At 40.5% G+C, this 14,116-nt stretch overlaps 1 protein-coding gene across 1 annotated transcript in view; it reads right to left on the reverse strand.

Annotated features, from left to right (window-relative positions):
* Positions 1-8,632: 8,632 nt before the first annotated feature.
* LOC126355414 (uncharacterized) overlaps positions 8,633-14,116 on the reverse strand; it is a 138,510-nt gene continuing 133,026 nt past the window's right edge. The window contains exon 7 of the mRNA XM_050005718.1: positions 8,633-9,158. Within this exon, the coding sequence (XP_049861675.1) occupies positions 8,884-9,158 (275 nt within the window). The 3' untranslated portion in view covers positions 8,633-8,883. The remainder of the gene's footprint in view (positions 9,159-14,116) is intronic.

Consider the following 14,116-nt stretch of genomic DNA (forward strand, 5'->3'; position numbering starts at 1 on the left):
TTTTATTCATTATTAAACCTACTCCTGCATTACCCCTATTTGATTTTGTATTTTAACCCTGTATTCACCTGACCAAAAGTCTTGTTCCTCCTGCCACCGAACTTCACTAATTCTCACTATATCTAACTTTAACCTATCCATTTCCCTTTTTAAATTTTCTAACCTACCTGTCCAATTAAGGGATCTGACATTCCACGCTCCGATCCGTAGAACACCAGTTTTCTTTCTCCTGATAACGACGTTCTCTTTGGTAGTCCCCGCCCAGAGATCCGAATGGGGGACTATTTTACCTCCGGAATATTTTACCCAAGAGGACGACATCATCATTTAATCATACAGTAAAGCTGCATGCCCTCGGGAAAGATTACGGCTGTAGTTTCCCCTTGCTTTCAGCTGTTCGCAGTACCAGCACAGCAAGGCCGTTTTGGTTAATGTTAAAAGGCCAGATCAGTCAATCATCCAGACTGTTGCCCCTGCAACTACTGAAAAGGCTGCTGCCCCTCTTCAAGAACCACACGTTTGTCTGTTCTCTCAACAGATACCCCTCCGTTGTGCTTGCACCTACGGTACGGCCATCTGTATCGCTGAGGCACGCAAGCTTCCCCACCAACGGCAAGGTCCATGGTTCATGGGGGGAGGATGAATCCAGGTTCTGTTTACAGCATCATGATGGTCTCATCTGTGTTTGGCGACATCGCGGTGATCGCACATCGGAAGTGTGTATTCGTCATCGCCATACTGGCATATAACCCTGGTGTGATGGTATGGGGTGCCATTGGTTACACGTCTCGGTCACCTCTTGTTCGCATTGACGGCACTTTGAACAGTGGATGTTACATTTCAGATGTGTTACGACACATAACTCTATACTTCATTCGATCCCTGCGAAACCCTACATTTCAGCAGGATAATGCATGACCGTATGTTGCACATCCTATATGACTGCTGCCCTGGCCAGCACATTCTCCAGATCTCTCACCAATTGAAAATGTCTGACCAATGGTGGCCGAGCAACTGGCTCATCAAAATACACCAGTCACTACTCTTGATGAGCTGTGGTATCGTGTTGAAGCTCTGTTTGACTCAATGCCCAGGCGTATCAAGGCCGTTATTGCTTCCAGAGGTGATGGTTCTTGGTACTGATTTCTCAGGATCTATGCACCTAAATCGCATGAAAATATAATCACATGTCAGTTCTAGTATAATATATTTGTCCAATGAATACCTGTTTATCATCTGCATTTCTTTTTGATGTAGCAATTTTAATGGCCAGTAGTGTAAGTAGCCTGTGCCAGATATATCGTGATTTCAAATATTTTTAAAAGAAGAGTGATTTTAACTGTATACACAGGATACTAACAAACTGATTTCTATTTACATATTTTAGTCCTAAACCTAACACATTGAGTACAAAAACATAAGAAGTTCATTCAGTTAAACAGCTGATATGTTGTTCACCTATACAAGAATCAATAGTACATGTGGTATCGGTTATTTCTATAAAAAAAGGTAATGTCAAAGGAGTGTGTCCTATTATGCCATGCTGGTCTCAAGATTGGTAAGGTGTTCAACAATGCTGGATATACCCTCATAAAGTTGTAAGTGGAAACGTGTAATGCACCCAGGAACATTGTCAAACATAATCATTTTGGTGGTCCAGCTGTTATGGTGCGAGAGGTATAATGCTGCAGGGATGTACTGGTCTCCAAAATTTTGAATAATGTACACTCGCTATTCAGTCTTATTGTGACACTATTCTCCTTCCCTGTGTGTGTATTTTCAGGAGTGCATTTTTATGCATGACAATGTACAGCGGCATTGAACAGTGCAGATGGAGGAGCTTTTGGAATGAGACAATATTTGGTGAATCAACCGGTTTCCATTTCCCCGACTTCAATCAAATCAAGCATGTCTGATATGCATTGGCAAGACATATTGTACCCAACATGTCCACATGCACTAATGATCATCCAGCAGCTGTCAGATGTGCTTGTGGTGGAATGGAAATCCTACATGAGAACTCCTTACCAACCTCATGATGAGCGTGGGAGCACATCACATAGCTGTCATCCTTGGTAATCACATGTCCTACCTTTGTGATGTCGAGGGCACCATCATGAATCTTGGTGACTTCAATTAATTATTGTCTTTCAATAAAAATATCATTTATGTTCATCTCATTGTGTATTTTTTTCAGTCACCTTTTGTGCTATACTGTATCAGTTCTTTCTATATATAATCCAAGTTTCATCCAGCTATATCACTTGGTGATGACACATATCATGAAAGTTACTTTCATCCTTAAGTTTTGCACACCAGTGTAGTTGAAACAATAGCTTTCACAACAAAATACTGTAACACATACAAATCTGTAGACTTAAAACAAAAGTTATGCAATATATTCCATCATGAATAAGGAAACTTGTATATTGAAGAAAGGATGAAATTCTAAATATTGGTAAAGGAAATTGGAAGGACAAGTGTAATATCAGTAGACACACTATGTTTATCAGAACATTACATGGAAATCACTGAAATTGACAAGATTCCTCTATAGTGATAATATCATACTAGTGTAAACAGAAGCAAGAAAATTATGAGTAACTATGTGTAAGAAAATTTTCTACAGGCCCTACAATCTATAGTCTAACGTATATTGTGTCCTTGGATGCTATGCTATAGTGCTGGATCTGGAAACACAAGATTGTGGTAATACTGGGACTTTAGAAGGTAGCAGCAGGGATTATCTTCAGTGTCATTGGGCAGCTGGAGAAAGTTCTGAAGATTCATTATTTGTGCAGGCTTCAATCTGATCATACTGTGCATGGACACTTTAGAGTTTTCAATTTCCAGCTTTGGTTTGTTTCCCACAGTAAGGTCCACTGATGATTGAAGGTCATAGATATAGGAAACTTATTCTTATTTACAAATACCTTTATGTGATTTCCACAAAGTAAAGGAAAATAGTAAATGGTTTATCTGACAGTGGTGGTTAGTGTAAGACCCAAAGAAATGGGACCTCATAGATAAAATTATTAAAAACCTAATTATTTACTGCTGAAGCATTTTTAAAATGTCCCAAAGTTGGACATGGTCCCAAAATAAAGTGGAGCTTATATAATACTAGGTACAAAAGGCTGGTTAAAATCTGAAATTAACAGCAGTGAGATTTTTGCATAAATCTGAGTGTATATTGAGGGATGTCATACTAGGAAATGGAAGTGGTGTGTTTTTCCTAGCAGACAATGAAGTCAAATCCACTGAGATAGATATTCAAGCTGTATGTGAGATTATCTGGGCAAGGCTCAGTATCATGAGTGGCCATCAACATATAACTGCTTCTCTAGATTAGTCACCTAGTCACTTATCTGGCGAGCATTCCTTGCTTAGCAAATGTCCAGGTAAAATACTACAATATTATTCATACTGAACCTCTCAGTGTGGTGTTACGTTTACCTGACTTCCTGGGTTGGCCCAGGTAAAGTGGAGATGCTTGTCAAGCTGCCACAGAGAAATTATTCTCCCAGAACGATTGACCTCTGGTAATGTGGAGGTTGCTGTGGAGATAATTATTCTTGCCGCATTTCAGGCCAACATGTTGTCACCCTGTAGTATGGTTGGTGGCCCAGGCCTGTGACAAGGTCATTGCAGGATTGACCCTACTTTGTGTAGAAGGAACTTGCACGCTGCCAGATTCTGTCCCACAAAAGCAGAATTTCAATTCTTTTTGCAGCAGCCGAGCTAAATACAGCATCAGGAGGCACAGAATAACTTTCAACATTCAATTCTGCACCCTCTGCAGTGTCGAGATGTGTGAATCAGCATTCTTTCTCAAACCACAGCTGCATACTATAGCACTGGGTTTGCGTTGATTTGGGGGGGAACCAAACTGCAAGGTCATTGGTCTCATAGGATTAGGGAAGGATGGGGAACGAAGTCAGCTGTGCCCTTTCAAAGGAACCATCCTGCATTTGCCTGAGGCAATTTAGGAAAATCACGGGAAATCTAAATCAGGATGTCTGGACATGGGATTGAACTGTCATCCTCCTGAATGCGAGTACAGTGTGCTGACCACTGCACCACCTTGGTCAGTGCTATAGCACTGGTCTGACCAGCGTTAGATAGAGCATAATGCCATGGCACAGAAGCAGCAACAGCTGTGGATTAATAAGGGGATACAGGACGTGGAGATGCCCAGCGCTCTGCTTCTGATGTTACATATGTGTGGGGTCGAGGTGAGCGTTCCGTCAAGGATCTCCCTGAAGTATTTTGCAGTCTTTGTCCATGGAATGGAGCCTCCCATGATGTTGACAAGTGTCAGATCTGGTGGCAGATTCCTTCAGGTGAAGGCTACTGCCTGGCTCTTGGCTGCATTGAACTTAGTTGCCACTTCATCGCTTCTTCTCCAATTGCATGATACCTGACTTACAGGTAGCATCTCATTGTCTGGACATTTATGCTGCAAGCGAACAGCACTGTATAATCATCATAAAGGGCCTGCTCTGTGTGCACCAACTGTGGTGACAGCAGAGTACAGGGAGTACAGCAAAGTGCTAAGCATAAACCCATGCGATACCCACTCATGTATCCGGTATTGAGTGGATGACCCATCATCTGCCCTCACATGGAAGGTCCTCTCAGCAAGGCAGGACTGAAGGAGGACCATGTGTGATGTTAGTATCCTGTGCACAAGGATTTTGTACATGAGGCCATTATGCCATATAGGATCGAAAGCTCTGGAGACATCGAGGAGCACTACCCCAAGGTACTTCCTTGTTACCAGTGCCCTCATCGCTGCTTCCACCAGTCACAACCGCTAGTGAGAGGTGGAGAGATCTCTCCAAACACAGACCATTTGTCTCGTATGATACTCTCTTGCATGGCATGTAGCATCAGCTTTCTAGTGTACAGTCTCTTGAAACCCTGAGAGGGACAGGAGTAGGCTGACAGGCCAATACCTGGCTACCTGGTGTGGTTCCTTGTCAGATTTCAGGATAGTTACCACTTCCGCATGTTTTCATGCAGAGGGGTAGACATCCGACCAAAGTATCTGTTTGAAAGCATCAGCTAATGGCTGATGGAACCACAGTGGAAGGTTAATTAGCAGGTGATTGTTGAAGCAGTCACTGCCTCCTGCTCTCCTGGCATTCAGAGAACGAAGTTGAGATGCAACTTCTTCCTTTGTGATTTGGCTGTATGTCATTTTTCTTCTACTCTGGAAGCCAGAAAGACGGACAGTTGTCTTTCTGGCAGCTGTGTTTCTCATTGATGACATCGGCCACCATCATGAAGTTTTCTATGAATGCATCAGCTAGTAGTACACATGTCTTAGCATCTGGCTCACAGATAAAGTCATGGCCGACCTGCAGCAACGGAATGCACTGAGGCACAGGAAGCTTTTTGTGACTCTCCAGGTATTGCCATTGCCAGAGTTTAGGGTGGTCACAGGGTCTGCCCAGACTTGGTTCCTGTGCTCCTCTACAGCTGTCTTATTCTCCTGCCTCATGCAATAAACCCAGTGTTTCATGTCTGGTTGGCGAGTGAGCTGTCATTTATGAACAGCCATTTCTTCTCATTGGTTGTCACTAGTATGAGGGGCAGCAGTTGGTGTGAGAAGTCTCATGGTCATTGTGGTGACCTCAGAGTGGATGTATTTTTAACTATTCTGCAGTTGGAGAAGTCTAGCACTATGTCAGCCTCCATTCCCCTGGGTCAGGTGCATTGTCCAGTAGGTCTATCACTTCTGTTTGGTAGCACTCCACTGTTCATGCTTCGGCAACTTGGATGGCTGGCAGATAGCATAGCTCTAGTCACATCCATGTGGAAGATCACAGGGGCAAGGTCAGATAACAAGATGTTTCTTGTCATAACAGTAGTGAATTTCCCAATGCCCTTCAGAAAGGGAGGGAGGGGGGGGAGGGGTGTTGAACACATCTGACAGGCCTCTGTTGTCTGGAAAGATATGGAGCGTTCAAAAGGATACAGGGTTACAGGACCATTCCAGTGTGCTGAGCCCATTGTAACTGGTAAGGGGTGACTTCCATTCCATGTTCTTTGCACTGAAATCACTGGCAATGAAAAGTTGCCTCCATACACAGCAGAGAGTTGAAGCCCACTTACTGGAGCAGTCCCTTTGGCTGTCGACAGAATGTGATGAAGAAAATCTTTTCAGTGGTAGTGTTGGCAGCCATCCTGTGGCTTCCAGTGTGGCAAGCACTAACAGTATGAGTTGATGGTGCCACTGTGTGGTTTTGATGTAGGGCTGCCTCTTGTTGTTAACTTGTCAGTAAAGTAGGAATTACATTGACCCTGGGTTTAAGGAAGGTTTCCTTTACTGTAGGAGCTTACGAAATTTTCCTTGCTGTGCCCAGAGATTAAATGCATAGATTGTTAAACCATGTACATAGCTGTTATACATGGTCCATCTAGTTTCTTGCAGCACTGGCCTAGGGGACTGCCATGACTGTGTCGACAAGGATTGTAAGTTGATGCATAAGTTGGTTCAGTGACTGCAAGAGTGATTTCAGCTCATTTGTGTTCCGTCTTGGGATAGCAGCAGCTGTGGCACCTACCTCCAGTGCTGGGGTGGCAGGTTGTGACTGGGTGACTGCTACTGGCTGAGAAACACGCTCCATGGCCTTTGGAGATTCTTTTAAATGTCTTGGAGCTTAAAGCAACAGTCAGTTCAGAATGGTGGAAGACAACTCTAACTAGGCTGAAAGCCTAAACTTCCATTGTCAAGATATGGAACTCACTGACAGATTTTGGCTGGACTGTTCCACCATATCCACCATACAGAACAGAACCTGATGTAGCACCTTCAGGTGACAAATATTTTCCAAGCTCATAAGCTATTGTCAAAGCTGTAAGACAGTGGCTAGCCTCAGTTGGCTCAAGTCTTTATGAGTTCAGCATGCTGGCTATTATTCACCATTAGCAAAGATGGTGGTGAATATGTGGGAAAACAGTGGGATGTATCTGAAATACTACTACTTTTAACTGTGTTACTGTACTGGTGGATCTGCTGTAGTTACCATTAAAATCAGTTTTTTAATGATCCTGGTAGTCATTCATCAGGTGCCTGCAATAAGACTACTTTATTAAGTGGATAGCAACAGTTTTGCAGAGGCATCTTCAAACTCCCTGGATTTCTTTCTCTTATTTACTACCTCAGTGCACTTCTTCTTTAATGGTATTTGTTTTTAATAATAAAATTCAGTTTCCTATGAACAGTGATCTATACACCACAAGACAAGACAAACAAGTAAATTTCATGCTGACCTAGCTTCCTAATCTAAAATTCAGAGTGAAGTTCTGTATTTTGGTGTGAAGGTGTTTGACTGGCACCCATCTGAAATAAAGCAAGAAGTTAAAAATCCCAATAAATTGAAAAAAATTAAGAATACTGGTACTTTATTTGACACACCACCTGCAAATTACTTAATTGTATAGATTCATAGACTGAAGATTACTGGTACCAGCACTATTAGTAACAGTGCAATGCCTTATTTTGCCAGATATAAATTGGTAAAGTATGCACTCTGTGATAAAATGGGCATCAGGGATATTGCTCCTATCAGACATCACTCAGAAAACTAGAATTTTTGCTGAAAAGTGAAGGACAACGAATTGTCGGTGTGACACTTCTTTCAGCTTTCTTTTATTAAAATAAAATGTATTCTTAAATGATTTACTTTATAAAACAATAGAAAAGTTTAGATTGCTACTTGTCACCTAGAAGAGGCGTTGAGTGGAAGACAGGCACAATTAAAAAGACTATTAGGTATGTTCAGCTATCAGATACAGAAACTCACACACATGCACGGCGACCATCATCTATGGGCTGAGCATGCCACCCAACATGATGTTCTTAAATTCAATAACTGCTTTACGCCCTGTGTCATGAGGATTATTCCCAACTGTACCACCTTTTCTCAAGTGCACAGGTGAGCAATCCCCCCGAAACATATATTTTGGTCATGTAACACCTTTGGCCTCAACCTTTGCTACTCCATGTCCTCCATCTCCCCTCTAGTGTCTTTCCTACTCCTGCTCAATCCTCACATATGCCTTCTATACTCTGAGTGAACCTGCATAGTCCTTCCCCTTCTCTGCTTCTCTCTTCTCCCCCTTTTGCCATTACAGCAAAACCTCGCATTGCTGCACCAACACCACCAGATCACTGCACATGCCTACAGGCAGTACTAGCATCATCCTCCTTTCCTTCACCCTCTCCATCCTATGCCTCATCTCTAGCCCCTACTACTTATCCCAGCAAAATCCTGCCACCTCAGATGTAGTCGCAGTCTGGCCTTAGTGCCTGGAGATGACAGTGGCCGGGTGTGTGAGCTGTGCGTGTGTGAAATTGTGTGAGCGTCTTTGTCTAGTGAAAGTCCAACAGCTGAATATATCTAACAGTATTTTTCAATGTGCCTGTCTGCCATCCAATGCTTACTCTATGTGGTGAGTAGCAGCTTAACTTTCTCTACTGGTGTTATTCAATCTTAGATTTTCCATTGTTTGAAACTCTGTGGTGAGTAGCAGCTTAACTTTCTCTACTGGTGTTATTCAATCTTAGATTTTCCATTGTTTGAAACTCTGTAATACCTATACATAAAAGAAAACAATAACGTTCTGTAGTAAAATAATTTATTAAACACTAGATTAATGGGATCACAGCTCAGACAAACTTCTCAAAGAAGTTTTCAAAATATTTACAAAATTCACTCTTTACATAAATAATGAACACAACAAGCATAAGTCCAATGTCACTATATAAAGTAAAAGTTTTAGGCAGCTTCTGGATATACAGTGACACTTAGGAATATTATCACAAGGAATCTGCCTTTTTTCATGCAAAATTATGCTGGTGAAATGCTGAAGCTATTTTATAGCTTTGTTGGTAATGCTCTTATTGCCTTCAAAATCCACAGGAGGATTAACTATATGATATTTAATAGTGCTCCTGTTGTTGTTATGTTTGCAGTTTTGTTGCACTGCCACTGAATTTGTTACTATTTGTTCACTTATTTCATTTTTTTTCCTTCGCCTCCAATATATGCACATGAACCATGCAGCTGTTGGCACAAGAACCATGATTACAGGAATCAGAAAGAGAAGATGGACAGACCCATCAACTCCTTGCCCAAGAACAGGATCTGAAACAAACATCAGTATTTAATACAGTTAGTCATACAATAACTGCTCAACCTTAACATTTGACAAGTTCTATTTTTCCTAACAACTTTATGTGAAAAGCTTATTTATGAGGTCTTCATATACTGATTACTATGACTATTCACATTCTGTTCAGTGCTGCAGCCCTGTCATTTTGTCCATTGGTCATATTGGCATTAACTGTGTAATCAGGAGATCAAAACCCTCCAAAAATCATCTACAATCGATTCAGACAAAGTTTCACTCTTATTTTCAGTTTACAGGAAGTTGTTTACCTAGTGTTACATTTCAGGTCTTTATCTTTATTCCATGGTTTGATTAGTATAGACATTTATAATATGAAGGATATCTTTTATATCAAGCTATACTAATGTCTATGTGATATACACAATCAGATCCAATGACAGTCATAAAAGTTATGGAACTCTCTTATGTGTAAGACCTTTTCTTCAAAACAGTGGGTTTCTTGAAGTGTCAGAATCTCAACTTACACTACAAAAACTGTTTGCTGTTTGGAGGGTACTTCCGGTTTTAAAATGGACATATGATTACTTGAAGTGAGAATGTGTTTTATTACTTTTAAAAGCCCAATTCTGTAGTTCATTTTAAGTTTCAATTTGCATTTATGCTTGTTGGGGGTGTATTCCAGTGCAAAAGTGCATAATTGGTAACACCCATGAGCATTGGGAGTATGTTGGCCAGCATGAACTGCAACTGTGACATTTCATCATCAGCTGATGTGGCTCAAGCTATATTATATACCATTGCATACCTGTGGGTTTACAAAGGCAATATATACCATTGAAGCATTGGATTGTGACCAGCTTATTGGTGCCAGACACATGGGACCCACTGTCTCATACAGGCACTGTGTTTCTCATGTGCTACTATGTCAAGGAACTACTGTGAGTACCTTAACTCAGGGAAGACTGCCACTGCCAGAGTCAACTACTGCGGGAAACAATTGTTGCTGACAAGGGTCATTGTTGATTGTCATGGATTGTAGTACTGGATAAATGAGCAACAATACGATAAACTGATTTCTTCTGGGTGGGCACCACAGCCTTGCTAAATTCAAAGAAAGAAATCATTTCCAGCAGACTGATTAGTAAATGTAAATTATTTGTGTAGTCCTATGGGTCAGTGTTGCACATTGGCTCATGTTCGAGGCCACTGCAGAATAAACAGTCAGAAACCACACAATGCAACTCTTCACAGTCCAACCACATATGTAAACATCGTGTGGGTCCGTGATGTTATCTTCACTTGGCTCACCTGGCTGAAGACTGGAATGAACTCATAAATAGACTTGGATCCTCTGTAGCTATGACAAGATGGTTATGGCTTTATGGTGTTTAATTATTTCTTGGATTTCCAACACTCTTCCAAAGCCAATTTTGTGCTGTTCAATGGACAATCATTGATCTGATGACAGCAAACTGAATTGCTTTATGGAACCATCATGCTTGATAAGTGTGCTCTTGTGTGCTGGCTACTTTTCTGTTTACAACAAACTGTCCTCCACTGTTATTTTGATAATGTGTGTTGACCATATGATGAGTGAAGATCAAAATTATTGAAACATGATACAAACTATTAATGTAACAGCTTTTGGGTATTTTAATATGTCTCTTTTTAATTGTTTATGGATTGTTGAGAACTGCCTGCTGGAAGGTTCCTTTAGACAGTTGACTAGGCTGTTGAAGGAAACTAACATTGCACATTACTCAGCTTTTGAACCTAATGGAAGTTCTAAACCAGAAGCTTGGTTCAGATAATTCTGTGATACTAATTTCTTGACATTTGCTACTGGATGGAGAATATTAGAGTCCCCCTCAACAGATCAGGTGTGGACAACGCCAAGGAAGTTACTACTTGCATAGCAGAGTATGTGTGGTGTGCACATGGGGACATTTTTAGATCAGAGGAATTCTTGTGTATAGTCAAAGATGAATCGGTTGCCAAATTCGAAGATTAGGATCAGCCACATTCCTCTCAGAGGAGAATATTCATCTTTGTAAACCATAAAGAGAAAATTATAAGATGATATCAGTAAACTGCAGGAAGTCCCTGTTGAGATCCATGGTTAGTATTGCTTGTTTAAGGTAATACTGTCTACTTATTATTAGGAACAAAGTTAACTGAAACCAAAAGTTAACAATAATGAAAACCTAAATTTGGACTGGATTATATACTGCTAACCACTAAAATTGCAGCACCAGAAATGTTACCAAATAACAAAATTTTACTTCATGTGTGTATATGGCATGGACAGAAGAGTACTTGATTAAATTTACAAGGGATTTTCGGCTATAAAGGGTGCAAAATGTAGTACATACAAGTACCATTTCTGCCAGCAACTATGGCTTTCAACCAGCTGGATATTGCATCAAATTGATCTTGGGTGATAGATGTAGGTAAGTCACTGCTGCTTCAACTCTATGCTACAGATGATCAGTCATAGTGACTGGTGAGTGGTGGAATACCAGTCTGTTGACAACCCACAACCTGATATTTTCACTGTACGAGAGATCTGGAGAACATACTGGCCAGGGTATCCATCAAACACCGTACAACATGCAAGACCATACAACATGCAGCTTTATTCTGTCTTGTTTAAAGATAATGTCAAGGAGACCTTGAAGATAGAGTACTACCACAGGCCTAAACATATAATGGCTACTGTCCAAAATACCAGCCATGGGAACCATGTAGTGTACGCAATGTGACCCCATATATTCACACAAATTTCTCAGCCCTTATGACAATAAGAAATGCAATCAAGTATTGTTTGTTTGCATCAGAGCTACCAAACACAGGAAAATCCATCACGATTCTGTATGCAGAACTGGGATTCCTCTGAAAAGATGAGGTGATGCCACTTCTCTGTTCAATGTTGGCACTGAGTGCACCACTGTCTACATCTACATCTACATCTACATCTACATCTACCTACTCCACAAGCCATTGTACCATGTGTGGTGGAGCAAACCCTTAATTACTACCCAGCATTTCCTTTCCTGTTCCACTTGCAATTAGAGCAAGGGAGAAATGATTGCCTATATGCCTTCATATGAGACCTATCTTATCTTCATGGTCCTTACACAAAACATACATTGACTGCAGTAGAATTGTTCTCCAGTCACCTTCAAATGTCACTTCTCTAAATTTTCCCAATAGCATTCTTCAAATCTCTGTAATACCTGCATGTTCTTATAATCTACCACTAACAATTCTAGCAGCTCATCTCTTAATTTATTTAATGTCTTCCTTTAACCAACCTGGTGCTGATCCTGAACACTCAAGCAATACTCAAGAATAGACTGCACTAGTATCCTACATGCAGCCTCCTTTACAGACGAACCACATTGAACCAGAGTCAACCATTTGCTTCTCTACTAACATCCTGACGCATTTCATTTCATATCACTTGGAATGTTAAGCCCAGATATTTAAATGATTTGACTGTGTCAAGCAGCACACTATTAATGCTGTATTTGAATATTATGAGTCTGTTTTTCCTACTCATATGAATTAATTTACACGTTTCTACATTTAGAGCTAGCAGCCATTCATCACATGATCTAGAGACTGTGCACCTCTCTTTTTTGCTGGTATTTCAAGGGAAGCTACAACAGTTATCACTATGCTGGCAATACGGACATAGTCACCCTGTCCATATGGATACTTGTCTTGCTGGAAACAAGCACATTTCATGCCTCAAGGTATGTGACGTGGCTCTAACATCCCACATGACCTAGTGAACAATAAGTCTGTCCTTGTGGGCGTTAGTTGTGCAGTGCCACTGAATCCTGCACTGTGTATCTTATGGCTCACTGGACCCCTAGCACAAGTCTTGGGATCCTCATCAAACTGAGCAGCAATACTGCAAATTGATAAACCACAGTCTACATAGGCTGCAATTCTGCTGCTGTCAAATTCTGAAATGTGTTGGTACACATTTCTTCTTCTTACGCAAGGTATAAAATATTCTTCTCCCAAACAACCAATACCCAAATGTGATTTCTAAGTGAGAAATCCACTGCATTAGCTTTCCTTGTATGTTGGAAGTGTGTTTATTTCTGCAAAAAATTCTATAGTATCTAGTTAGGCCATTACAGATTCCAAATCTGAAATATGAATGAATTTAAGCACCAAAGTTGCTTTCATAAACCTCTGTCTCAAGAGTTGCAGTTGCAGAACACTTCATAGAAAACTCATACAATATTGAGAATGAGTTTTTTGTTGATGCTATTGTAACGAAAGAAAAATAAAACTTACCCATTATAGAATGAGAGAGTAATGTTATTAAAACTGGGTCCATATAATGGGATTTAGGAGAGATAGTTCTGAATGTAATGTCAGAAATTACTTTAAGCTGATAGTTGCAGAACCAACTTTGAGTGTGTCTTATTGTTAGACCTCATCACAGCTAAAGCTTTCTGAATAATTAACATGGAGGAGGATATTATTAATCATGAGCCTGTTATGGCATTGATGACAAAATGTATATAAGAATATTAAGAAAATAATTTTCTTAGCAAGAGCAACAAGATACAAATTGTAGAGACAGGTCATTCGAAACAAGTTCGTTAACATATTGCTTTCTCAGACGTATATTTCATGAAATTACCACAATAAGAGAAATTAGAGTTCATACAGAGATTTACTGACAATAATTCTTCACAAAAATCATTCTCATGTGGAACAGGGATTTTGGGGGGATGGAGAGGGGGGGGGGGGGGGGGCAGAGGGCAGAAGGATGTACTGCACACTGTTAAGGTGGCTTGTGGAGTACAGACTTAGATATAGATTAAAATAATTTACACTTCTGTTTGTAGACAAGATACATACAACATTAATTTCTTGTCAATGTTTGTTTCAATGATTAGTTCAAATGAAAAATATAAATTATAAACAAAGAGATAGAGGGGCTGGC

This window comes from Schistocerca gregaria, chromosome 3 (assembly GCF_023897955.1).
Source record: "Schistocerca gregaria isolate iqSchGreg1 chromosome 3, iqSchGreg1.2, whole genome shotgun sequence".
Classification (NCBI taxonomy): Eukaryota; Metazoa; Arthropoda; class Insecta; order Orthoptera; family Acrididae; genus Schistocerca; species Schistocerca gregaria.